Raw genomic sequence first — 25,758 nt, forward strand, 5'->3', positions numbered from 1 at the left:
ACACAAATATCCCACTGCCCATCCAGGACAAAAAATATTGCATCCTGTTTCAGTTAAAGCCAAGGTGGATCATATAATAATAGTTTGCCGGCCACTATGACATCTTCTATTTATCAGGCAGTGGCGCTTCGCAGTGACATTACTCAAGACAAATTCATAAAAATGCTGATGCAGCGAAACAGAGCCGTGCCAAGACAAGGCAATAAGCAGCGCTGGCAGCCGAGGGCTGCTGCTCACAAGATCCATTAGGAAAATTAAATGGAAAGGCAGTTAGTATGTGCTTTAATTTCAGAAAGCACAGCCGCGCTCTGTCTCCGGGAAAAACACAGCTTGGAAATGACGATGCAATTATGCTTTCCAAGCTTCAGTCACTTTTATTGGATTCGTCTTAATTATGTGATGGCCTTTCCTTTGGAGAGTATTACAGAAAAGATAGTTTGAAAAAACTGTATGGGAGGAGAACAATCTTCATTGCTCTTCAGTGCTTTGGCACGTCAAATTCATAATGAGGCTATTATGTGCAGCGTGGGGGGCAAATTATGTAACTGCAAGTCATCATTAATCATACAGCCCTTAATGAGTAACTAAGCAATTAAACACATTACTTTGTACAAATTGGGTGACATTATTACAGTTACTTTTTCAACTAATGGAAATTTAGGCCTACTTTCAGAATTGCACTACAACCAGAATGTTAAAAAGTAATATATAAGCTGATATCAAAGAACTGTGATGTTAACCCACTTTACTTTTTTTCTGCACATGATTTTGCAGTAATTGACTGAGTGGAGTTTTAATCAAATGGGTCCCACACTTTACTTGATTTGATGACCAACATGTTGGCAGGAGCCATTTGAGAAGGCAATGACTTTGTGAAAGTGCATCAGTAATATAAGTAATGCAAGTCACTGGTCTATACACAAAGCAACATTGTATTACTATAATATTCAAATATTCCTTTGATTGGAAGGTAATATGTAAAGCCTAAGTTTTTTAGGAAGTATATCCCCATATTCTGGTTAAATGATGATATTACTGAATGAGACTGGATGGCAGCTTACCTTGCGGCGCTATATGCAGCGCTTCTTTAGACTTTCTCTCTGGAACAAACTTCCATTGGAAAACCGAGTGGTCGGCGCCACCAATAGTTATGACCCACTGGTAGTCATGTGACCATCTAACGTTGGTTATGTGGGCTGAATGACCTAAATACTTTTTAAATTTTGCACCTGAAATCAAGAGGAAACGTATCAACATCACTGTGCACACGAATAGAAACAAATGTGTGCACAAGCCACTTTCAATATCGAACGACATGGTCTTCCTCACCTTTTTTAACACATGGATATCGTAAAAGCTTTACTAATCCATAGTCGTCGGCTGTTACTAAGACTTGATTATTAAAGTTGGCATCTACAGAGTTGATGTCGTTGATCTCAGAGTACTTGGGCCATATTCCGTTCACCTCCGGACCCAACACACATGTCCAGGAAGACCACTGCACCAGCTTCAGCTCCTCCCTGTTGCTAATCTCCTTGCCACCTCAACAGAAGATAGACACGTTTTATCTCACACAGCAGCAGCGTGACAATATGACAACCGAGCAACATTGACGTTTTTGACATTCCCTGATTGATTTCTCTCATGTTACAGAGAATATATGCTCTAACAGTAGTAATTCAACTGGAAACATTCACACAGCAAGGTTGTGCTTACTTGGCATCCTGTAGAAGAGCCTCCTACCGCTGCCATCGTTGGTCTGCAGATACTTGCTGTCCGTGGACCAGTCCATGTGTGTGATGAAGCTGGTGGAGCCGATGCACTCGCCCACCTTCTTGTACCTCTGCACCACACCGTAGATATCCACTGAGTTATCGTTGGAGCCCACAGCCAAGTGGGCCCCATCTGGGGAGTACTTCAGCTCATGGATGGCCTCCTTCCTGTCCTTGATGTGAACCACCTCTGTCATATCTCTGGAGAGAAGGAGAGAAATCTAGCTTGACTGAAGAACTACAAAAAATAAAAATGATAGAATCCTTTATCATAAAAGTCACTACTGAATTCCGAGTGAATTCAGTCATCTGGAATCAGGGTTCTCCTTTGACCTGTGTACCCACCTGACTCTGAGAACGGTGAAGGAGCCATCCTTCATGCCCAGTGCCAGGTGAATGCCATCGGTGCTCACGGCGGCACAGCGTATGGGCTCCTCCATGTTACAGCGAGCTATCAGTGCATGATCTATGAGGCTCCATATCCTGTTGACACAGAGGGAACTCGGCTCAGCAGGAGAACTTTACAGGCAAACTGGTGTTGGGGTCACACAGGGGACAAATCAACAGGAGCAGAGGAGCAACCACAAAAACAGTCTAGAAGTACACAATGAATGGGCACCACACTCTTCAATTATCCGAATATTTTCTTAAGAATAGAGGATATTAAAACATGATGTTCATCTTCATCAGACAACAATCTACAAGAACATTTAATGAGGAGAGTGAGGCACCCATCCATTTTTTTAAAACCAGCTTTGGGGGTAAATTGTTCCTAAAACTATGATTACATAATGATACAAAGAGTTACAAAGAGTAAGTAGGCAATGCAAAAAATACTTTCAGAATAATATTTTAAAAGCTGAGGTTTTAATCAAATTACTAACCAAATGAAGTAATATTTCAAAAATCACTAATTACTTTGATTGAAAGATAATGCATAATTTATTACATTTTTGAAATAACTATCCCTCCACAGCTGTCAAAAACTACACTTTTGCTCATTTTTTTGCATGAGCCACATACTGAAAAAATAGAAGTGACTGGATTTTTGTCAAATAAATCATTCGCTCATCATCCTATTGAGTGTCTTTTACTCCAACATTGTGCCAGTCTCAGAGCCACTGCCAGGTTGAGCCTGACGACTCACCTGACTGAACGGTCATCGCTGCCGGTCATGGCCAGGGGCTTGGTGGGGTGCACAGCCAGCGCCCACAGCTCGCCCTCACAGTGACCCTGCATGATGAGGAAGGGCTTGTTGCGGTCGTGGACCACCACCTCGAAGATCTCGCTGTCCTGGGTGCCCACCAGGATGTGATCCCCCCGCCAGCACACGCTGCGCACCGACAGCCCTGTCAACACACAGACGCACAAAACAATCAGGAGAGAAAAAAAAACACATGCGTACAAAGAGCAAACCAGACAGACGTATGCCGATGCGTACACAAGGTCGGTGTAAGAGACACGACAGGGAGAATTACAGGGACGGTGTAAATAGCCATCTGGAGGCTACCTAGCATGGGGATTTCAACAGCAAATGCAATGACAGCACATGTTGTCAAGCTGCTCTGCAACTGACTCTGGGGTAAATAACAGAGAGAAAAGGATGGAGGAAGCATGTGCTGTATACACATGCACACATGACATCTGTATACAGCGTATAATTACAACAGCTTGGACTTAGTAACGACAAGAGGAACAGAAGAACAATGTGGGGATCGTTACAAACAGACTGACATGGTTGTTAACTGCGCCCTCAACAACATTACCCACCTCGGCTATTTTCACCTCTAGCTACTGTTAGGTCCAAGATTACAAATCAATGGGACGATGAAAATAAAAGACAAGAAAAAAAAATGTTAGTAAGGAGCACAGAGATGGATTAAAGAGTGGCTTTTCATTCAACCACACAGCAGGTTTTCTTTACATTGAAGAAATTCTAGCAAGTTAATTCTAGCAGCAGCTCAGTAGACTACAATATGGTCTGCAACCTTTCTGTACTCAAATTAGAGGAAAAAAGGAGGCGGTTTGACATCACCTTTATATCCTTGGTCTGTTTCCCTGAGATCGATGACAGTAATTGGTTTGAAGTTGAGATCCCACAGCCGGACACAGCCGTCTCGGCCCCCAGTGGCGAAGCCCTCCTCGCAGGCATTCATGCTGAAAATCCCTGACTGGAGGAAATGACAGGCTGTCAGTGGGGATCTGCACAATAAATGGACAACGACAGAACCAGCCTCGGCTACAGACAGCATAGCACCGCTGCTCAGCCAGGCATTTGTTTAACAAGGCTTTCACAATTACAAACCTGTTACTGCGGCCTCAAGATACCGCAGCACTGGATAACGGGAGGTGTTTATTGTGTCTTTTTTTATTATTGGAAAGCTCTGATGGTGGCCTGCTTTGGCTCAGTGTGAGCGGCGGTAGACAGGGAGGAAAGACAGTGGACATTTGGCGGTGGGCAGTGTACAAAAATCAGGAATGAATGTGCAACGTAGTTACTGTCCCCTCCCCCACCTCTCCATCCCTTCACCCAGCTGTTGATCCCATAGATATCATTTAATCCTGTGTAGTAAAACGTTGATCCTTTTCTACTGAGCAGAATCAAACGAAGCCACAGGGCTGCATGGCATCGCCCCTGATCTAAGTTCAGTGGATGCTTTAACTGTGATTCCTCTATATTTCGGTATATAGGCACAGCTCAACAGAGAGACACAGTAAGGGATCAGGTGTAGATAGGGACAATAATGGGCAAACAACAAATCGGCTGAACAGAGTCAACCTCAGCAGCAGGGTGGGTGGAAGCAGCAGTGTTTGAGCAAGTTTGCGTCTGAGTGTAAAAACACTCTGGGAAACATGTGGGGGCTGCGGGAAATGCAAAAGCAGTCTGAGCCGCATAGCGCAACATACCCTTGATCTGAGCGGGGACTTGTTTAGCATTGGCCTCGTTACTGCCCCCCCACAGGGTGGTGACACACAGACGAGACACAACACTGGCTCTAATCACAACCTGCAAACTTAAACCTTACCCCGTGAGCTCCTTGCACTGTCCTCATCAGGTTGATCCCTTTCCAGACATAGATGTCACCATTCAAGGCACCCGAATACGTGACCTCGTCCTTTGCACAGGCAAGGCAGAGGATGGTTTGGAGATCCCCAGTTTTGCCAAAAACACCTCGTTTGGGGGTCAGGGCATTACCACATAAGCTCCAAAACTGAAAACACAAACAGGAGAGAGTATGGTGGCTAATAATCCTCTGTGTAATCCTGCCCTGAAACGGAAAATAGACAATTATGTACTATTTTGGATACGAAACAGTGAAAAACTGACATTTTGGATGGTACATATATACAAACACACACACACATACACACACACACACAGAGCAGAGAACGGATCTGCACTCAAATACACACATCCACAGAGCACCATAGAATACACCAGCGCATGCACATACGTGGTCACCTTGAAACAAAGCAAAGTCAAAATTCAAAATGCCCCCCTCCACATCTGATGTTGGGAACTCTCGCTGGGGGTCAGTGCTGTAACCACCTGATCAGCATGCACAGACAGAGACGCGCGCACGCACACACAGGCTCATGATTTATGAACAAGGTCATCGGGATGCGCGGGCACAGCCTCGTCTGAGGGCTAAATCCATCAAACAGAGAGAGACGCTCCGTCTGCATCGAGATGAGATCAGAGGGAGGGGGCTCGCCCAGCGCGTCTCGAACGCTGAGACACGGCCGCCGGCACGTGGCGCCGAGACGCACCCATCAAAGGCAGCAGCTGGAAAATGACAGAATGACAGCCCTTTTCCTGCCCTACCTAAAGGAGGATATCCCCCCGCGTTATCTTCCCCCCTGCGCATCACGCACTGAAACCTGGTGCGCTGCACACACACACACAAAAAAAAAAGTATAACCTTGAAACAGCATGATGCTGCTCGGAAAAGACAAAAACTGTAGGCGAGCGGCGGTGGTGTGGTGTTTTTGATGAGACGGGAACAGACAAACCTAACCGAGGAGGCTAGACAGACAGAATGCACAAATGAGCTGCTCTATCACAATAGCCTGTCAGACCCTGCCTCACTAACACCTATCATGGTGACTGATAGGGCGGCCGTGTGTGAACAGGAGGGATCGATTATCAGAGGCAGGCATCGCAGGCTCAGATACAGCCTGCTGTCAAACATCTGAGGCTTCTACCACGCACCCCAACGGTCCTAATCCTGATTCTCCGAGCTGAGCGTGTGTGTTTGTATGTGTGTGAGCGTGCGTGTGGGGCTGGGAGGTGGCAGTTAAGGTTAAGCAGTGAAAATTACAGGTGTGGGAGCAATCAGGTATATGGGAGGGTTGGATCGTGTCGAGGAGCTGCAGCTTTGAGGGCTGGGGCTGTGCGAGGCTTGGCAGGGGAAGTGGGGTGGAAAGGGGGGGGTGGGGGGGGGCGGGTTGTGGCCCAGCCTGTTGCGGAGGAAGCGGGGGATGGATGCGGCGTGACTGCACAGCCCTCCCTGCCCGCAACTGATAAGGCAGCGAGACACGGGCGCCGGCTAATCCCCTCGCTGCTGAATTACTGAGAGGAGACGGGATGCTGGAGGGGTTTATGATGAGGCTGGGAGCAAGAGAGAGAGAGAGAGAGAGGGAGAAAGAGAGGGAGGGAGAGGGAGAGAGAAAGACAGAGGAGTGCGGCACGGTAGAAGGCTGGAAATCGACTGTAAAATGAGAAGTAGAACTACTGCGAGTTGGAACGGGGAGCTGGTAAACAGTGTGACACAGGGAATGGATGCTTTGTGGTATTACGGTATTAAAATCACTGTCGGAGTAACTCTTTTTTTTTTCTTGAAAACATAATAGGCTTCCAGTGAACACTGGGCATGGTGCAGGCTGCTCCTCTCGGCTCAGGATTAGTTGGATGTCAGTGGCTCGGTTACCTCCACCATCACTCCAGGGAAAACCTTTTTAATGTAATTAATGAAGAGAGGGTTATAAATCATCAGCTGGCCAATGCACCCCTCTCTGCTCCATCTCACACAGCCTCCCCCTTCTCAGACCCTCAGTGTCGCTGCCGACTGCTAGGCTAAACGCTGTGCCATACAGAGTGAGAGGTTTGACTAGCTGTCGACCTGTTGGAAGTTGATTCTCTGAAAGCTCCTGTCATCCATCCCCACGGTGTCAAGCTCAAGCTCACCTCCATGGCAATTTGTGGCATTGTGATCCACTCACACAAATATATACGCGCGTGAGCACACACACAGCTTCCTTAATCAGCTTCGGGGGTGAACTAATCACCTACTAGTCAGGCAGTGGGGTAGAGGATGTGTGTGTGCGTTTGTGTGTAAAGGGGCGGGGTCCCGGAGCTGAGGAAGGGCGAGCCAAGGTCTGAGCCGTCCCGAACAAATTAAACACTTAAAATGGCTATATGATTAGCTGGGAGGAAGTCTGCGGGGAGGAGAGCGCTGCCAGCAGCCGGGGTCCTGGTAGTCACAGAGGTTGTGTTTTCCGCAGCCTGCTAGTGCAGGGATTACTGGGGCTAAATCTCCTGGATGCTCTGAGTGCTATAATCGCTGAGCGAGCACAGGGCCGGGGGAGCAGATGTCACATGGTCCGCGAGGGTGAAGGCTGGGGAATTATGTGGGACGATTGCTGGATTGCCTCGGCATCATGAAACCGAAAGAGGGGAAAGGAAAAGAAGAGACTGAGGGATGCAGCAGGGACTGGGGGGGGGGGTTGGGTGCACCGGCCGGAGGGGGGATTGGGAGTGAGGGGGTTAGTGGGGGAAGAGTTCAGGGGGAATTACTACTGGAGAGGGAGGTAAGGAGCAGGAGGCAGGTCAAGCCGGATTGAGAGGAGGGAGTCATCAGTGTGATCTTCCTCCACTGGGAAATACAGTAACCCACTCGACTACACCAAACCCATTTAAGCACGCCGTAGCGCTAAGCCTCACAGGGCCGGTGGGCACATTTCCTATCTATTTGAGAATGATTCGCTCTCTGTCCACTGCTTTGGGAGTGCGCATCCTCCGTGGCTGTGTACTCTTGTTATTTCCTAATGGCCTGGCCACTCAAGGAACACTACTAAATATCCCAGGGGTAGGCTTGGCGAAGATACCATACATGAACCCATTGAAGATTTATGAACACCACTCTTGTGTGAAAAAGAAGCGATAGAGATGGGTTTTGAAAAGGGCCCGAGCGCAGCTGCAGTTCGTACAGTAGAGGGTTTTTGAAAAGCTGAATGGGGAGAAAGGGAAACTGAGTACCACAGAGTCACGCTCCCATATAAAAGAGAACATTTTCCCACTCTGCAGTCCAGATTACTACAAATGAAACTTGAGAGAAGAGACTGGGAGCCATTGCCTGTCCTACTTATGTTAAGTGCCTAATAACCATGGACTCTGGAATAAAATGAATTTGCATACATCTATTTTAAGGCTGTGATATGGTCATGCCGATAAAGTAGAGGAGGCAGGGAAGAAAGGGGAGCAGAGCCACTGGATTCTTCCAACTTCCTGAAAATCATAATCTGTTTGCAGATATTATGCAAATGAAGAACTTCAGTTTTCAAAAGCCGACTGTAATCTATGTGAAATGACCAGGAAGCAGCTGTACCTTGATATGTTTGACACCACAGCTTACGAGCTTGCTCGGCTGGTACAAATCCCATGATATGTCAAATATCTGTGGAGGAGAGGACATACAATGCATCAAAAATTGATTTTCGAACAAATACCACAACATCTCCCTTGCATCATATGCAGCATATTGATCCTTGATGATGTATCTCTACACAGCAAATTCCTGACTGTTAATAAATGTTGACTGGATTCATACCAACACTGACAGTGTTGATTTTAATACTTTCAGAGTTACACACTGACAATTTCAACTCAAATTCAATTTATTTATAAGCACTTTTAACAAGCAGGTTTGTCAGGAAATGCTTTACAGGGAATGAAGGATGTAAATACAAAAACAACAGATGATAGGGGAAGAGAGAAAGTGTGTGTGTGTGCACACCGGTTGCGATATAGTGTGGGGGCTGAATGAGAAAACAACAGCTGGCTGTATTTCATCTTTTTAAAATTCCTTTTCATTAGCTGGGCGTCCTCTCAGACAGGCCCTGGAAAGCTCACAATCAATCAGGCCTAACTTGTTTATGCCCCCTCTGAGCAGCAGCTCCATCCTGCGTTTATAGCTAATTGAGGCGGTCGATACTGAGCTTGTGACGGAGGCGGAGGAGGAAGAGATGTGTTTACCCTGTCTGTATGACCGGGAGCAGCTGCCAGTACCCTCCCTCTCCTCCAGTCCCACACGCAGATCGTGTTCTTGGAGTCCAAGCCCACCGACACCAAACACTGCAAAGAGAAAAAAACACAAACACAACACTCGCATCACAGGAAGCATCACACACTGAATAGCTGCTATTCTGTTACACCACACTGATCAAACTAACTACCTCCACTGTACCGTGGCTGGCCACAATGAAAAGATTCATGGGCTAATAATGACTACAGCACAGAACAGTTGTCCAGCCCCTGGCACTTAAAGTGAGCACATTAGAGTGCTTTTGCTGTAGGAGCCTCCTATAGCTGACTGAATGAGTAGGCAGAGGCAGCAGCAGCAGCGGAGCAGAAGAGGAGAGAGCAGCGCTTATGGAAATCCATCTCCACTCTGCAACTTGCATTTGCTGCTGATTCAATGTTGGGGCACCGAAAGCTCAAAGTTGTATTTGAGAAGTCTGGCTTTTAATGACGAGCAAAGAGCCCCTGCGTGACGAAACCCAGTGAAACTGTGCAAGCTGTGTCTAAACTGCTGGAGGCCCAAAGCAAAATTTTCTGTGGAGGCCTTGTGAGACTAATCCTACCCACCATCAAGCGTAAAGACTGAGTAAAACACATTTATTTATTTTTTTTCCGAGAAAGTAGAAAGAAATCAATTAAAGGATGCGTGAGGCCTTCGGCATTTGTCTATTCAGTAAGGTAGTATTCTATTGTCTATTCTGTAAGGAGCGCTCTGGAGAGGAATGTGTGATGATGAATGTGTTCAAAAGCACTTCAATATTCTGCTGCTATTCAAGATACTCAAGTATTCCTTTTAAGTGTTGGCCCATGTAAATGCTGCATCCTGTTTAGAAAAGCTGGAATTAACTGTAGGTGATAGCTGGGATATGCTGATATAAAATGATACACTAAGGCATGTAAACACCTTGCTTTTTTTTCTGTGTGTTTTTGGTGGTTTATGAGATTTCTGTTCCTGTGTAAAATAATGGGAATGTATACAGGGATACTTCTAATCAAGACATGAACATCCATATAAGCACTTGATCCTAAATATAACATCAACCAGGGTACATAGCATCAGACAGGAAGACTCATTACATACACATTACGTTACAGGAGACCTTTAGTAAGCAGGCTAGAAGAGTTGAAACAACTAGAATAAAAGAAAAGAAAAGCACTGAAACTGACAAACAAAAAGGGGTTAGAATCACATAGCACTTCAGAGTGAGCGGTACTCTTTGTGCCACACAGCACAACTGCAGCCTGCACTGGAATATCTAAGAGATGTCTCCAACATCAGTGTATTTTTTGACATCGCTTTAATAGACGGACAGGGTAACAGAACAAGGGATTCCTCTGGACAGTCCTCAGTTCAACTCTGACTTTCTCAGATCCAGAGAGAGGAGAGATGGGAGTAAATAGAGCCGCTAAACTGAGAAGCGATGGAGCCTCCTCTGGCTTTAAACACTGTCACATCCCATCTAAATCCCCAGCTCTCTACCCGAGCAGGAAAATAGCGTGGGGTCATCTCCCTGTCTCCCACTGCAAAACAGAGGAGGTGTAACTCTGCTCTGAGAACTCCTGCGGGAGGAAGAGAGAGTCTTGCGAAGATAAAAAAAAACCTAGAGCTTGATCCATGAAATATTGATTTTTTTGAGATATGAATACTCCAAACAACATCAGGTGGAGGCTGCTGTGTGTAAGCCTTAACGAGTGGCACATCCGCAGAGAGCTGGTTATGAGGATGATATGTCAGGAAAAGGCTAAACAAGAGCTTCTCAGAAGGCCCTGGTGATAAAGAAATAATGACTCAGGCAAACATTTCATGTTGCGTTGTCACAGAGCTGAGGTGTGACGTTATCTGAATCCTGTTCTGTGGTTAAACCATCGCTACGTTCAGTGAGTATCTGACGAGTCCCCGGGCTCAAAAGCTCTGGGCGTCACCGCGTTCTCACCTGAACGTGACAAGGTCCTGTCAAACTCTGCGGGCCAGTGGCTAACAGACATTCCAGCTGACTGTTTCAAGTTAAATCTCCCAAGCGGGAGGGGGTTGGGGGTGTCTGTGTGCAGCTGTCCGGCTAATACTGCTGGAGTAATCACAGATGTGTCATTTAGAAACGCAGCCCAGCAGGCGAGCTCCAGCAGCCAGCTTGCCTGTAGCTGCTGAGTGGAGCTGCTGAGTTTTGATGGTCGCTGCTGCGCCGCTCCGACTGAACTTTTCTGGTAATACTTTCAGCTCTCTCTGCATTCTCTGACTACAAAGCAGAACTGACTAACTTGTACTTCTTAAAGTAATCAAATAATGCCAGGGAATTGTCAGTGCGCTACTCTAAATTTCCGAAGTAATTTTGTGTTCGATTCTCACTGTTATCAGCATTATTGTGCGTTGCGTTTTACTCTTGACTGTACCTGTCCCTCGAGGTCGAAGGCCAGGCAGGCGATGCCGTGTGTGTGCATGTCCTTGAGGATGGACACAGTCTGGACGGTGTAGGAGTCCCATACACAGATGTAAGGCTCCTTGCCCACCTGTCCTGTGGCCACCAACACACGCTCCGGATGCAGAGCTAAACTGTACAGAGAGAGAGAGAGAGAGAGAGAGAGAGAGAGAGAGAGAGAGAGAGAGAGGAGAGAGATGGTTAATTCAACATACAGCTAAATCTCTGACTCTGGATAGGCAGCTTGATTGAGGGTCTGAAGGGGCAAACCATCTGATTAGCACTGCCTGTGTGTGTGTGTGTGTATGTGTGTGTGTGTGTGTGTGTGTGTGTGTGTGTGTGTGCATGCGTGCGGAGAGCAGAAGAGGGGCTCAGCCTCCCAGAGAACAGAAGCCGTCGGGGGGAGATGACGGCACATTAAGTCCGCGATGGGCCTGAATCGGGAAGCAGAGGGGCAGCTTTACCCCCCGGAGGTGACATGGTTCAATTAACCCATTCACGCTCAGATACGTTCACACGGCCGTGCCTCCTCCATGCCCACTGGGTGTTCACGGGGTATGGAAGGCACTATTGGTGAAATGGTGATTTATTTATTTTTTTCAGAGTCCCTTGAACTGTTCTTTGCCCCTTTCACCTCTCCTAATTCATCTGGGGTTTCCTCGCATCACCAGGCATATGTTTGTAACGCTGTTACATAATCCCCCCTCCCCTCCACTCGTATCTCCCCCACCTACAAGCATTCGCACTCTGCAGCTGAGCAACAGCCTGCTGTATAAAGCTTTCACCCCCCACCCCCCCCCGCCCCTCCCCCCTTCGCCCCACCTTCCAGCGGCCGCCAGTCACGTTCCAGGCAGAGCTGAGTGATTCACTGGGCAATTCTTCCTCTTGCCTTGTCCTGGCCTATATATTTCATGCTGCGACGGAGCTCCCTCCATTATAATCAGGCCGCCTGTTTTGCCAACTGCACTCCAGAATTTCTAATCCTGGCATGTATTCAGAGAGCAGGCCAGAGAGACTTCGCAGGCCAGGCAGCACCAGCCTGCTGAGTCAAATCAGCTCACGACGAGGTGGCGTTCTCCCACACACAAACTCTCTCTCTCTGTCTCTCTCACACTTATTCTCATTCTCCCTCACTCTCTCTCTGTCTTTCCCTCTTCCAAGTTTGCTCTATGAATCTCTCTGTCTGAGTTTATTCCTTCGTCTGTCATGGTGACACCTCATTTGCATCTGAAATGCACTGTCACCGTTCTGCTGTGAACTTGTCACAGCCTTTCAAGTTGTGTTTTGGGCTTGGTGGTGTAACCTCTCTGTTTGGAGGCAGAGGTGGGTTAGATTTGTCAGGTCTGGAGAGGAGGGGCCATCAGGAAGCCAGACTTGGCAGCATTGCTCCTTATCCTCCCTCAACCCTCTCCCCTTGGTCTCTCCCATCCCCTCCACTTCCCCACCTTCTGTGCTGAACCTCTCTCCAACCTGGCACAATTTCACATCTTCCTTTATATGAATTATATAATCAGAGCAAAGCAGCTAAAAATAGCATTCAGAGGAAGAGAATATGATTGGAACACTTTGAGATGCAGACAGCCACAGCAGAGAAAATCGCTTTGGCACAAGCAGGTACTGCATAGCAAGTCTGTTTGTTCCAACGTCAAACCAACGGGACGATGAAGCGAGGCTGAAGAATAAAACAGTGATTGAATCAATCTAAGGCAAAGACTTATTTTGGCCAACTCTCTGTTGGTAACATCACAAAGTAAACAAATGCGTTCTCCTCCCTTTAGCCTGCTGTCCATATTAGTCTTTAACTGGCAAGTTGCATCAACCAAACCTGAAAACCACTACAGCCCTAGACCTTAAACAGCTGACATTCTCCTGTCCAGTCATTTTGGTTTCTAATGGTTATCCACATATTGCCAGTAACAAAATCTGAAGGTAACCTTGTGTTGATGACCAATGGCAAACTATTAGCAGGAAGCGCTGACACTCAGCGGAGTCTTGTTGTCCTTAGCTTACATCCCATATCCCATGCACTTTACTATGAAGTCTATGTGTCTCATGGCCAAGTGACAAAAAAGCCAATGCAGTCTTTTCCTTTTAGTCGGCTAAAATAAGATCACTGTTTCACTTACATTTCTATCAGCTAAAGAGCTAAATGCCATCACTAATGACTTATCCTGCGGCGCGGCTCCACGGTTCTCCTGTCTGATATCTATGGCTTTGATGTCACGGTCTGCCATCTGCCAAGTCCTGTAGTCCAGAACTAGCTAACTCCTGCAGCAATTAAGGACCCTGTTGGCACGTAGACATTGGGAGACAATTTAAACTGCAAGGGAAGTGGCTGGAGGGTTGATTTCCCATGGAGATGACGCAAAGGTACAGCAGAGGAAGAGTCAAAGGTCATTCAGCCAGTGGACCACTCAGCTGAGCCAGGGAGAAGGCTAAAATCATCTCTTTTTGTTAATTTAAAGCAGGGAAATCCATGTCTATAGCCAATAGCCACGTCTTTGTGGGTTTTTTGTGCTTTATTGGTATACAATGGAGAATACTACCAGGGTCATGATGAGGCAGATTTGAACACACAACACTCAGCGTTCAAGGTATACACCTTTATCCACTGATCCATGAGGACTCACAGTTGTGTGTTTTCTTCAACATGAAAAAAACAAAGTCGTCTATTTCTGTCTGATGAGTGGAGATGATGAGACTTTATGTAACAGGTAGATATGGGCAGGAATGATGATAGGTCCTCGTGACGCGGCGGGTTCCTAAGCCAAGTGTGATTCACATTCCCCAGCGGTAGTTACAGTACCTTTTATGATTTTGCCTACAGTGGATTAAAGCAGAGGATTAGCACATTTCTAAAGGTCTATACAGTACGAGCTGCGGTATTTTTAATCCAGCTGCCAATCATACGCCATCTGAAGCACCTGCCCATACAGCGGGCGCTTAAAACTAAAAATAGAATAGTTGTAATGAAAATCAGCAGTGGTAGGCCTTCTTTTTTAAGATGATTTTTTATGGCTATTTCTGCTTTATTAGATAGTTCACAGCAGAGAAAGGGACAGAAAAGATGGGTGAGAGAGACAGGGAGATGACGTAACATACACTGAATATACAAAATATTAGGGACATTCACTCTTTTCATGAAGTACACTGATGGGGTGAATCCAAGGAAAAAGCCATTATCCCTTATTGATTTCTCAATTCTCAAATTTCTTAAATCTATGCCACACATCACAAAGGAGGAGATGTAGATAAAGAGAAGCAGACAAGTTAGAGAAGGATTTTTAAGCTTTGAGACAACTGTGATGTGGATTGCGCAAAATGTCCCTTATCTTTTGTCAATTTAGTGTAGATCCCAGGCTGGATTCAAACCCAAGACTGAGCATACAGAATATCCAGTGTGGCCGAGAAAGCTTTAAGCCTTCAGGTGTTTTAGAACAACAGAATTAGCTGCTCTGTCTATTGCACCTGAATGTACCACAGAAGCCTGAATGAGGGCATCATTATCTTACGGGTTGCTTTTTAATGAGCATAAAGCGAGGTCAAAAGTACAATATCCGAGCACATGTAGCCAGTTCCGCCCCATCTGTGTAGAACGTTGTTTCATAACTGTAAACCGACATCTGTCTCGTGTTCTTTTTTTAAATTCCAGCAATGACGATGCTGAATCACGCCGTTGAGCTAAGTAACTCTACTGCACTTTGGAGGATCCTAATTGTGGTAGACAGATCTGCTCTTTAGAGACCAGGCAGCCTCTCAGAGAGTGGCATGGCAGCTACTCACAGTGATGGGGAGACCTTTCAAAGACCTCAGCATCTCACACAGAGCACCTGAAAATGTGTACAAAGGTTAGAAGCAAAAAGGAGCGGACAGCGTTGTCACCTTCAGTTAAAGTTAGCGGTACGGCGTGCTCAGGGAGAATTTACAATGATCTTGTCAATCTTTTTATTGGACCTATTCCTTTGTTTTTCTTGTTGATTAAGTTGGTTAAAAGTTACGAGCGCGTTGGTTGCATGAAAAAGACAGAAGCAGCTTTAAGAAGTTAACTGTAGTAAACTGTAGAAATAACTGTAGTAGGCACTGACTTTCTACAGAGGCAGGAAAGTAGACATGCAAGCTAAAGACAATGATCACCACAAACCAAGAAACTCTGCTGATCAGCATCACTACAAAAGAGAATGGATTTGTGGATCTGAGAATTCTCAGATCCACAAATCCAGACAAGAGTCATCTGTCTAAAACATGCAAGGCTTTGATTTTGGCTACAGGAATATTCTTGGAAAATCAAATGTATTCCATGCATGTTAAATGCACTGTAATGGACTGCTAGGCTATTTTGAACAACGCCAGTTGGGCTTTTGATAAGCATGTAAGGCATAAAGGCATTAAAAACACTTTTGTCTTTTTTTGTACTTTTGACTTTAGCTTGCACATTAACATGCAAGGTTGGTTTACACCATTAGCTCACATTGTCCACACACTGCTGCTGTGAGACTCCTGTCTGCCACCTGACACATTTATTTTAATTTTATCAGTACCTACCTGCTGACTCTAACAAGCTAAGATAGTTCATTAGAAGCTGAATGAAAATCCTCCAGCAACATTAAAAGAGATGGATTTGTGCCCCACCCACTGAAACAAGACAAAGCCTAGGTTTATTATCTATAACTCTGGACACAGCCTATCATAAAATTAACGAGATATTGTAATATGGCACAACCTGTAACTCCTGTGTCCAAAGCCCCCTCTCATTATCTCTCACCCTCTATCATAACAAAGAGCACAAATCAGCCCGGATTAAAAATGACAGTTGAAATTAATACATCCAGTTGGACATAGTTTAAAAGATGGGCGCCAGGAAGAGGGGCATGTTGGGAGACTGAACCCATGAATCAGAGCTGGTGAGTGAGGGAGGACAGAGGGTTGCCCTGACTTTGAGGTTTTGCTTCTGGGATAAGGATGAATGTGACTCACCAAGGAATGAAGCCCAATATCCCTCCCTCCTCCTACACAACTTTTCACTCACAAATAAAACCTGACGACACAAATACGTGCATCTTCCTTCCAAATTTCCCTTCCATCGTTCCTTTCCTGTATTTATGTGTGCTGTGTTTCCAGTGCTCATGAGTTACACACACACATTCATGATCTCAATCTTTAAACACATCTTTTAGCAATTCAGCTCATTGCATGTGTGCATGGGTGTGTGTGTGTGTGTTTGTGTGTACGCATGGTATGGACAAAGCTCTGTACGTGTTTAGCAGCAGCCTCAGGTTCTGAGTTTCAGACATAAACTGTAATAAATGCTAATGCTGGAACAGTGTGGAATAATAACGGAAAGGTGTGACGAAAGAATAGGAAATAATTCATAGAGTAATGTACTCATTTTACAGACATGCTACTGTACATTAACTTCTACAGCATATTAACCTACTCTGTCTATATTGTTATTGCCCGATACGAGGAGACACTCCTCAAACAGCACCACTATAACACAGTGCAGACCAGACCGCGGCACAGTTTATTTGGAGTCCTCGTCAGTTGTCAAGGAAGAGATTAGCCTTTCATTCATGTGAAAACCTGCCTATTAGCTCCTCTACATCAGACTGGGAGACCAGCAGACTGAAGAGGCTGCAGGGCAAGATAAAATCAGGATGGAGAGACAAGGACAGCAATTAACTCATCAAGTAAAACACCAAGTTGATATGTAGCTCACAAACAAAAATAGAGATCATTATATACTATGCTAAAGCACCAACCAAAACAGACTAGGCAAAAGGATATGAGAGAGATAGAGAGAGAGACAGACAGAGAGAAGGGTCTGAATCGTAGTGTTATCTGGGGGGGGGGGGCTGCATCTTTTCCACATGAGTTAGTGCAACGTGAGAGCAGTCCAACAGTTATACAGCACTGAATCTGCTCAGGATCGGCCCTGCTTGTGCCATTATCATTCTACGGCAAAGGAAATGAGAGATTCACAAGCAATCTTCTGAGCGCTGAGCAGCATTTAAAAAGACTATTGACTGGCCTGCATCAACAATAACAGACAGCGTGAGAGATCTGTGCAGCACATGACGCATAATGAGACAGCTGACAAAAAGAAACACTCAGAATCAAAGCCGGTGGTCATAGCGAGTGAATATGGCTCACCAAAGCTTTTTATGCATTGACAATTTGCCAACAAATAATGACACCTTATCGGGCCTAAACGTGGCCCCAAGTCTAAAATGTCAGTCTTAATTGATCAAGACTGAATCCTGACTCTATGGCCTGAGGTAGTGAGTGCAGATGTAAAGATGACCAATGTAAAGTACAGCTTATTTTCACATACATCACACTATGGCTCAATCAACGACTCCTCCAGCTAAGCGTTTGAACTGAGGCACTTCACCCACAAGGCAGCGCAAGGTTGGTGTCTCTGTAGTTCAATTAATAATGGAGCAGGAGGCCAGCTGACTAACGACACAGTATATAATGCTAGTCATCTCCAGGCCAACCCACACAATGTCAACACAAGCACTGAAGCGTTGGACATAGGTCATTGTTGTGTGGCATCCTAAGGAGCACATTTGAAATGCAGGATCATCTTGAGAGAAAGATGTGAATCTAAGACCTTTTCACAAGAGGTTAACCCGCCCTTTAGTGTGTGATGTAACTACTTTGCTGTGTTTTATCCGGACCAGGCACTTTAAGGTTTGTCTGCCCACACAAATGAGTTTAACATGAGCCTTAGAGAGCTTTCCGCGGATCCCCTCAAGGGCAAGTATGTTCATGAGCATTTTTACACAGTTTCCCAAGTGGCTGAGCAGCAAACATAGCATCAGATAGTGTTCCCTTGTGACAGATGGACAAGATAGGTTGGTTGCTGCTTTGCAAAACTGGAAAAATGTGTTGGGATGTGTCCACAATCAGCAGGTGATGAAACCCTGTACTGATGATGACAACTCTGCCAGCACTCTAACTTCACCAAGAAAAAAAGTTATTTGTTGTGCAATTAGCAGCACTGAAACTAGGAGAGGTGAGGTGACCTGGGGCAGGCGGGCAGCAGGGTGACCCGGTGGTTAGAGACACCTCCTTCAACCCGAGGGCAGGACCCGGGCTCAAGCCTCCGCCCTGCTGAAGTGCCCTTGAGCAAGACACTGAACCCCCCTCCCAGCTCCGGGGGTGCTGCTGCTGTGTGTCTGACCCTGTGCTCTGAGCTCCCTGTAGCTCCCTATGGCGATCAATAAAGGATCGCGTTACATTGCACAAGATGACACCAGCAGCACCTACAGCGACCGACACTATCAATTCATTCGCTATGAGCCGTTTGAGCCCGGCGCTGTCCGCGGTGCTGAAACGAGCCGTTAACGGGTATTTTAGTGTGCTGTGCGTGTTATCATTACACTACCTGATTATGTCATCGTTGTGTCCCAGGTAAAATTTCTGCTTGTGCTCCCGGGTGTTGTACACAACTCCCACACCGGCGACAAAATAGACAATTTCCTTGGCCGCGGTGTAGTACAGGTTGTTGCGGCACTGATGTCCCCGGTATCCGTAAACCCACTCCAGTCTCAGGTGGCAGTTGGGAGCAGTCCTGTCAGCCATGGCCGCGCTTCCGTGTCTCTGTTGCTAGCACGTATCTGATATAGTGTCATTCACCAAAAAGGATTTATTTTAAGCCTGTGTGTCCCATTAGTTCCGTTGGATTTCTACCAGTCCGGTGAGAGCGCTGAAATTAGGCATTTGAGGGTCATGTGCATAAGAATAGTCTGCTGTTTTACCAGATGAAAGGCCTCTGTCTCTCTGTGAAACTAGCTATCTATACTGTTGTTTTCATAGTGAGAATCTACTTCTACTTCAGCCCCGGGCTAGCGGTCCTCCTCGACATAGGTCAAAGCTCTTGTCAAATCCTACAAAGATGGAGCTGTAGTGTTATTCCGCAAGCACCGCCCAGGACGATGACGGATCAGCCGCCCGACCAATCAGAGCCGTAGTCGTCCTAGAAGGAGAAAGCAGGAGAGGACACCGCCGTCACGGTCAGGCACGATACGGGAAAGATGCTTGCACACTTTATACTTTTAAAACTAGAAGATGGTTTATTAAGCAAACGACCTCTCAAATGCATTATTTGTTGTCACCCTTATCTTAGCTACTATTAGCCAAATATCGCCTGCACACCGAACATTTATAGTAAAAACACAAATTTCTTTATAACTTTTCACATCAGGTCTTACTCATGCACATTGGAAAAGTGAATACACCTCAAAATGCTTTTATGACTTGATGTATCCCAGCGCCCCCTGTTTTGCCTGACGTTGTATTTGTATCCTGATTCATTGTGAACATATTTATTATTTTGAGTGCCAGTGAATGATTGTGTCCTATAGCATAACCACTGGACCCGCCCTTACAGACCTATTTAGCCAATGAATTGTGTACTTCTGATTTCGACAGCTGTCAGTCAAATTAATTGTTATTTTATACAATTTGAAATTTCACCTATAGGATGCTTGAGCTGTTCAAACATTTGACGAGAGTGAGCTGTCAAAGACCATTTCTGTTGTTTGGTCTTGATGACCTGAGCAACCGGTGTCAACCCACATTTATCAAAACAAAATTAGCAACATTTCCTGTAAACATACTGATGTTTTCTTGGGGCATAAAACGTGAAGCTGAGACATTCAGATATGTTTGTAAAGTTATTTGCCTAAACTTCATGCCATGAAATATCTACAAAGCTCCACTTTTTTTTGGTAAAGGACAAGACAAGTTCTAAGTCAGAGCAGTTTGACCAAATAGTCAAGTTTTACTTTAGAGCAGAAATCCCACCAGAGTCGTGTTTTTGTGGGCTTTAAAGTTAGTCCATTTCACTTTTTTTTTTTTTAAATGTAAATTGTTTCATCCATAAGCCTATTTCTAGTGTTCTTATACTGCTGTTACATAACATTGCTCATTTTTACAATAGGTTTGTTACAATAAGTTAATTATCAAATTAAGACATGTCTTCTGTTTAGAGTATTTAGCAATACTGAATTGATTGATAATACAATCAAGGGTTTGTGGTTTTTGGGCAAATGTTATATTCACAAGTCCAGTGTTTTGTATTTAAATTAAAGGTTTTGTCAACTCACCAATTCAACTAGGCTATCTAATAATAATAAAGAAATTAACATAATTTGATTGTTAAATCTATTGATGATAGAAATTAGTTTAGTTAGTTAATTAGGAACCCCATTAGTTGCCGCTGCTACAAGGATGGCATGTAGAATTTTTTGGAGAGGTAGAGCTTCAAAGATGATCCTGTGATACGTAATTTCATCTAGACTTTTTTGTTCTAGCCTATTGTTTTTTCCTTTTTTGTCTTTCTATTTAGATGAAGCATATATTTGTATTTGATCATCGTGCTTTATTTTATTTTATTTTATTTTAAACAGGAGGAAGATCCGGCAGTAAAGGACCTCCCTTCTCCCCCGTTGCCGAGCGACAGAGGAAGCTTCTTCTTCGCCATCATCCGACCTTCGCTGAAGAGTTAATGCTAGCTTGCTAATCAACTGCTTTCACTGCACAGTTTCTTTACTCGACTAAAACAATGGAAGTAACGATGGACCCTTTGTTTCTCGCATGGAGCTATTTCCGGAGGCGAAAGTTCCAACAATGTTCTGATATTTGTTCAAAAATATTAGAGGACAGCCCGTACGACCAGGTACTGTTGTGTAGTTAGCCGGGTAGCCTAGCATGCTAACGATTATCCAGTGGAAAGCTTGCTCTCACGTTACTGTGTGGCTAGCTTGCTAAACACAGGCGAGCTGTAGCAAGTGATGTATAATCCTGATTAGTAGTGAAGCAGCGAATCTACCAGTTTAGTTAGCTAACGTTACATTTACTGGTCCTCTGAATCACCAGTCACCTTCCTTGTAGCTGACACTTGTACCTAGCCACTACATTACATCTCTTCTCTACATTTTCACTTTGTTTTCCTCCGCCTTATGTCTTGCTCTCATTTTTGTTTTTCCCCGTGTATTCAAAACTGTCCTCAACTCTCGTCTTTTCTCTCAATAACTCACTCATGCTGTCTTAAGGACGCTGGCTCCTCCTTGCTTATCTCAGAGGTAACCTTGACTGCTGACTGTGCCTCTCTGTTGTCCCTTTTCATCACTGGATAGTTCAACATGGGTCCTTACTGTAACATGTATACCAAGTGGTTAGACGAGTTGCTCTTTCAAGGCATTTCTATGATTTAACGTTGTGTGTGTGTGTGTGTGTGTGTGTTTCATAGGCTGCATGGAGTTTGAAAACCCGTGCTCTGACAGAGATGGTATACATAGATGAAGTTGAGGTAGACCAGGAGGGGATTGCTGAGATGATGCTGGATGAGAGCTCTATTGCTCAGGTTGCACGTAAGTCTAGACTCTTTCTCAGTGCTTCAAACTTACAAATTAATTATTCACACGTTTACTCAACTAAATCTGATAGAAGTTGTGGTAAAGTAAAATTTCTTTTGACTGATAAGACTTGGCTCTCTTCCAGGCCCTGGAACATCATTGAGACTCCCGGGAACAAGTCATGGCGGCGGTCCCACACCGGCTGTCAGGTACTGTATACTAGTTGACACTTTTATAAGAGGTCTTGAAATTTGCCATTGGGTACATTTTCAGGGAGTGAATAAAGGTAAAAAAATGGAAAGAGACACCTTATCTGAGTTTTTTCCTCTTCATGTTAGGCCTATGACCCAGTCAGGGCGTCCTATCACAGGATTTGTGAGACCCAGCACACAGTCGGGGAGACCTGGGACGATGGAGCAGGCCATCAAGACCCCCCGCACCGCAAGCACTGCTCGTCCTGTCACTAGTGCTTCTGGGAGATACGTCCGTCTGGGAACAGTGAGTAAATATGACCAAAATTTCTTCAGTCGGTGTGCTTTTACCACTAGAGCTCCTAGACTTTGGAAATACAGCACCTGCCCAAGGAGATCAGGCTCGCAAAATCAGTATCAGTATCTAATCTTCTTTCAAATCAGACATTTATAAACTCTATGTTATACAATTGTTTCCACTGTGATAATTGTGCTGTAATTATGTCTTTCTTTGTAGTGTTTTCTCCTATTTCTTTATATCATTGTTGTTATTATTAACAATAACGTTGTTGTTGTTTGGCCAATATATCACTTATTTTGTCATTTATATTACTGGACTTGTATATAATTATTTTATGTATTGTTCATTGTTTTTGCATATACACTTTTTACTTTCCTAATTGTGAAGCACTTTTGTAACTTTGCTTTTAAAAAATACTATACAAATAAGGTATATTAATTAAGTAATATTATTATAACTTGATTATTTGAATCATAGATACATATTTAGGGAGTTGTTGGATGTTAGAAGCTTTATGTTTCAATTCAAAAGATATGCTCGTGTTGAATGACATTTTGTTTCACTGTTTCCCCAGGCCTCCATGTTAACCAATCCAGAAGGACCATTTATAAACTTATCAAGACTAAATTTGGCCAAGTATTCCCAAAAGCCCAATTTATCCAAGGTAAGACTGAGACTGACTTCCAGTTCATGCGAATACATCTGTCCATATTTTTGCTCTTTTATGTGAGGTCAGTAACTATCTTTTCCTTCCTCAGACATTGTTTGAGTACATCTTCCATCATGAAAATGATGTGAAAAATGTAAGTGGCTGTAACAAAGCAAATATTGTTGATTTTGCATGTATTTACATGACTTAGGAATTAGTTGACATTGCAAGATTGTTGACAGTTTTCCATGCAGCAAAAACTTGTTGTTTTGTGTCCAGGGTTTAGATTTGGCTGCTCAAGCTACTGAGCATGCTCAGTTCAAAGACTGGTGGTGGAAAGTCCAGCTAGGAAAATGTTACTACAGGTGAGTAATCTATAAACTTCTAAATTGTTTTGTTTTAACATTGTTGGTGTAATATCAGATGCTTAGTCCACAAAATATGATTTATTTTTAATTATCGACATAATGATAATTGTCTCTGACATTTGCAGACTTGGTTTATATCGAGAAGCAGAAAAACAGTTTCGATCAGCTCTCAATCACCAAGAGGTGGTGGATACATACCTCTACCTTGCTAAGGTAGAAATGGAGATATCATAGCAAACACATCACATCATATTACAAAGTTGTTGTACAATAGAAAATCCTGGATGAACTTGTGTCTGTTTTCTCATTGAAAAGGTGTATCAGCGCCTGGATCAACCAATAACAGCACTGAACCTCTTCAAGCAAGGCTTGGACCACTTTCCAGGCGAGGTCACTCTCCTAACAGGAATCGCTCGCATACATGAGGCATGTCACCTTGGTCATCATAACTATAGATTACTCTTAGTCCACTCTAAAACTTAACATTTGACAGAAAAAATACACCTGCCATATTTGCTGTCTATAATGTGATGCTTTTCACAGGAGATGAACAACATTACCTCGGCCACAGAGTACTACAAAGATGTCCTGAAGCAAGACAACACTCATGTGGAAGCTATTGCCTGTATAGGCAGCAATCACTTCTACACCGACCAGCCTGAGATCGCCCTGCGCTTCTACAGGTCAGAAATATTACATGAATATAATGTCTGAAAAGTTGTAGCCTATCTGTGGAGTAGATATGCAAAACGGTTTCCCTTTTGCTAGACGGTTGCTCCAGATGGGTGTGTATAACTGCCAGCTGTACAACAACCTGGGCCTGTGCTGCTTCTACGCCCAGCAGTACGACATGACTCTGTCCTCATTTGAGAGGGCTCTGGCCCTGGTGGCCAATGACGAAGAGCAGGCTGATGTCTGGTACAACATAGGACATGTGGCTGTGGTGAGTTAGGAATCCCAGAAAACATTGCTGATGTCTCAACCACTTCATAGTATGTTCTGCCTCTTTACATGGTTTGCAGTTAAAAAAAGAAATCAAATATTGACTGTCTGCCTCGTGCAAATAGAACGCTATCACTTAGTACAAAGTGTATTTTTTCTGTGTTTACAGGGCATAGGGGACTTGACACTGGCCTATCAGTGCTTTAAACTGGCTTTGGCTTTTAATAATGACCATGCCGAGGCCTACAACAACCTTGCCGTGCTCGAGCTGCGCAAAGGTCGTATCGAACAGGTGAAAAACATTTTCAGATATGTAGCTTTTAAGCAACTGTTTAAAGATGAAGTATGAGATCATATCATTGTCTTTTTAGAGCAAGTAGTATACTGTATTACAGCTCATTATTAAATTCACATGTAAATATAAATATGATATTATACTGTTGACACTGTATTAATGATTGTTCCATCTTTTGTTGGATCCAGTCGAAAGCCTTCCTGCAGACAGCTGCATCACTGGCCCCTCACATGTATGAGCCGCACTTCAATCTCTCCACTCTTTCTGAAAAGGTAATATATTACTATTCCATTCATAGGAACATCTGAGCAGTGCAAATCCTAATTCTTGTTTCAACATCAAGACTAAAGAGACATAAAGTATGATCTGTATGATACAATATACCAAAGTGATGTTTTTTGTCTGTGTCCAGATTGGAGATCTACAGAGCAGCTACACTGCTGCCCAAAGGTCTGAGGATGCCTTTCCCGAGCACGTTGACACCCAGCAGCTTCTCAAACAACTTCGCCAGCACTTTGCAGTGCTGTGAGCCTCCGACCTGTATGCTTAGGAAGCAAGGTGTGGTGTGAATGATCTAGTCGTCAGAGATATCAGAGACCCAACAGTGGCAGGCATTAAACTTCAGGAGATGAGGTTTTCAAAGGTTTGAAAGGTATGAAAGTAAGGTTTGAAAGTACTCAGACACAGATAAACACTAAAGTGAACTTTATCAAACAAACAGTGAGAACAACTGTACTGTACTGAGCAACTACTGTATAGTGTCATCAGGTTAGTAATACATGCTCTAAAAAAACACCACAAAAAAAAACAACATCTGGCAATGATTTCCTGGTGTGAGTAAGACCTTTGAATTGCTGCTTGCAATGATTTTGAGGTACTGACATTAGTTTTAGCTTTTACTTATTTATTAAATGGTATCCATACAGATGTGTGTAATAGTAATATGTACATAGTAAAGCACTGATATGGTAAAGAATATATTTATTATAGTGAATTGATTGGCACATCTTTTTATAGTTCATTTCATAATGTCAGATGTGTTTTTGGTATTCCAACCTTCCTTGCCATTTTGTAGTCTTGACTAATATTGACATGACAATAAAAAGAATAACAATTGATAAGATGTCAAAAAGTCTCTACGGCAAAGTTGATTCTTCACTCT

General features: G+C 44.2%; 2 protein-coding genes across 6 annotated transcripts in view; one reads left to right on the forward strand and one right to left on the reverse strand.

Moving 5' to 3' along the window:
* Nucleotides 1–19,073, reverse strand: part of eml5 (EMAP like 5) — a 36,680-nt gene extending 17,607 nt beyond the window's left edge. For all 5 annotated transcript variants that reach the window (XM_071924158.2, XM_071924157.2, XM_071924155.2 and 2 more), the window contains exons 1-11: nt 18,877–19,073; nt 11,461–11,620; nt 9,028–9,126; nt 8,381–8,449; nt 4,799–4,984; nt 3,808–3,943; nt 2,920–3,121; nt 2,118–2,255; nt 1,717–1,973; nt 1,330–1,542; nt 1,062–1,229 (exon numbers count right to left, since the gene is read on the reverse strand). In XM_071924158.2, coding sequence (XP_071780259.1) covers nt 1,062–1,229; nt 1,330–1,542; nt 1,717–1,973; nt 2,118–2,255; nt 2,920–3,121; nt 3,808–3,943; nt 4,799–4,984; nt 8,381–8,449; nt 9,028–9,126; nt 11,461–11,620; nt 18,877–19,073 — 1,825 coding nt within the window. The remainder of the gene's footprint in view (nt 1–1,061; nt 1,230–1,329; nt 1,543–1,716; nt 1,974–2,117; nt 2,256–2,919; nt 3,122–3,807; nt 3,944–4,798; nt 4,985–8,380; nt 8,450–9,027; nt 9,127–11,460; nt 11,621–18,876) is intronic.
* Nucleotides 19,074–21,040: 1,967 nt separating this feature from the next.
* Nucleotides 21,041–25,668, forward strand: ttc8 (tetratricopeptide repeat domain 8). Its single transcript, XM_071924197.2, has 14 exons — nt 21,041–21,171; nt 21,745–21,865; nt 21,996–22,059; nt 22,189–22,348; nt 22,917–23,006; nt 23,101–23,145; nt 23,271–23,356; nt 23,485–23,572; nt 23,675–23,785; nt 23,903–24,042; nt 24,128–24,302; nt 24,471–24,593; nt 24,785–24,868; nt 25,009–25,668. Exons 1-14 carry the CDS (start codon nt 21,058–21,060, stop codon nt 25,123–25,125), a joined length of 1,518 nt encoding a protein of 505 aa, XP_071780298.1. The 5' UTR covers nt 21,041–21,057; the 3' UTR covers nt 25,126–25,668.
* Nucleotides 25,669–25,758: the final 90 nt, after the last annotated feature.

Source organism: Centroberyx gerrardi, chromosome 17 (genome assembly GCF_048128805.1).
Source record: "Centroberyx gerrardi isolate f3 chromosome 17, fCenGer3.hap1.cur.20231027, whole genome shotgun sequence".
Taxonomy (NCBI): domain Eukaryota; kingdom Metazoa; phylum Chordata; class Actinopteri; order Beryciformes; family Berycidae; genus Centroberyx; species Centroberyx gerrardi.

Excerpts from the sequence above, each read along its gene's own strand:
- ttc8 (XM_071924197.2), top strand. The coding sequence starts at position 21,058 with ATGGAAGTAACGATGGACCCTTTGTTTCTCGCATGGAGCTATTTCCGG. Across the intron at positions 21,172-21,744 it reads AGGACAGCCCGTACGACCAG|GCTGCATGGAGTTTGAAAAC; the intron begins GTACTGTTGTGT and ends TGTGTTTCATAG. Across the intron at positions 24,043-24,127 it reads ATCGCCCTGCGCTTCTACAG|ACGGTTGCTCCAGATGGGTG; the intron begins GTCAGAAATATT and ends CCCTTTTGCTAG.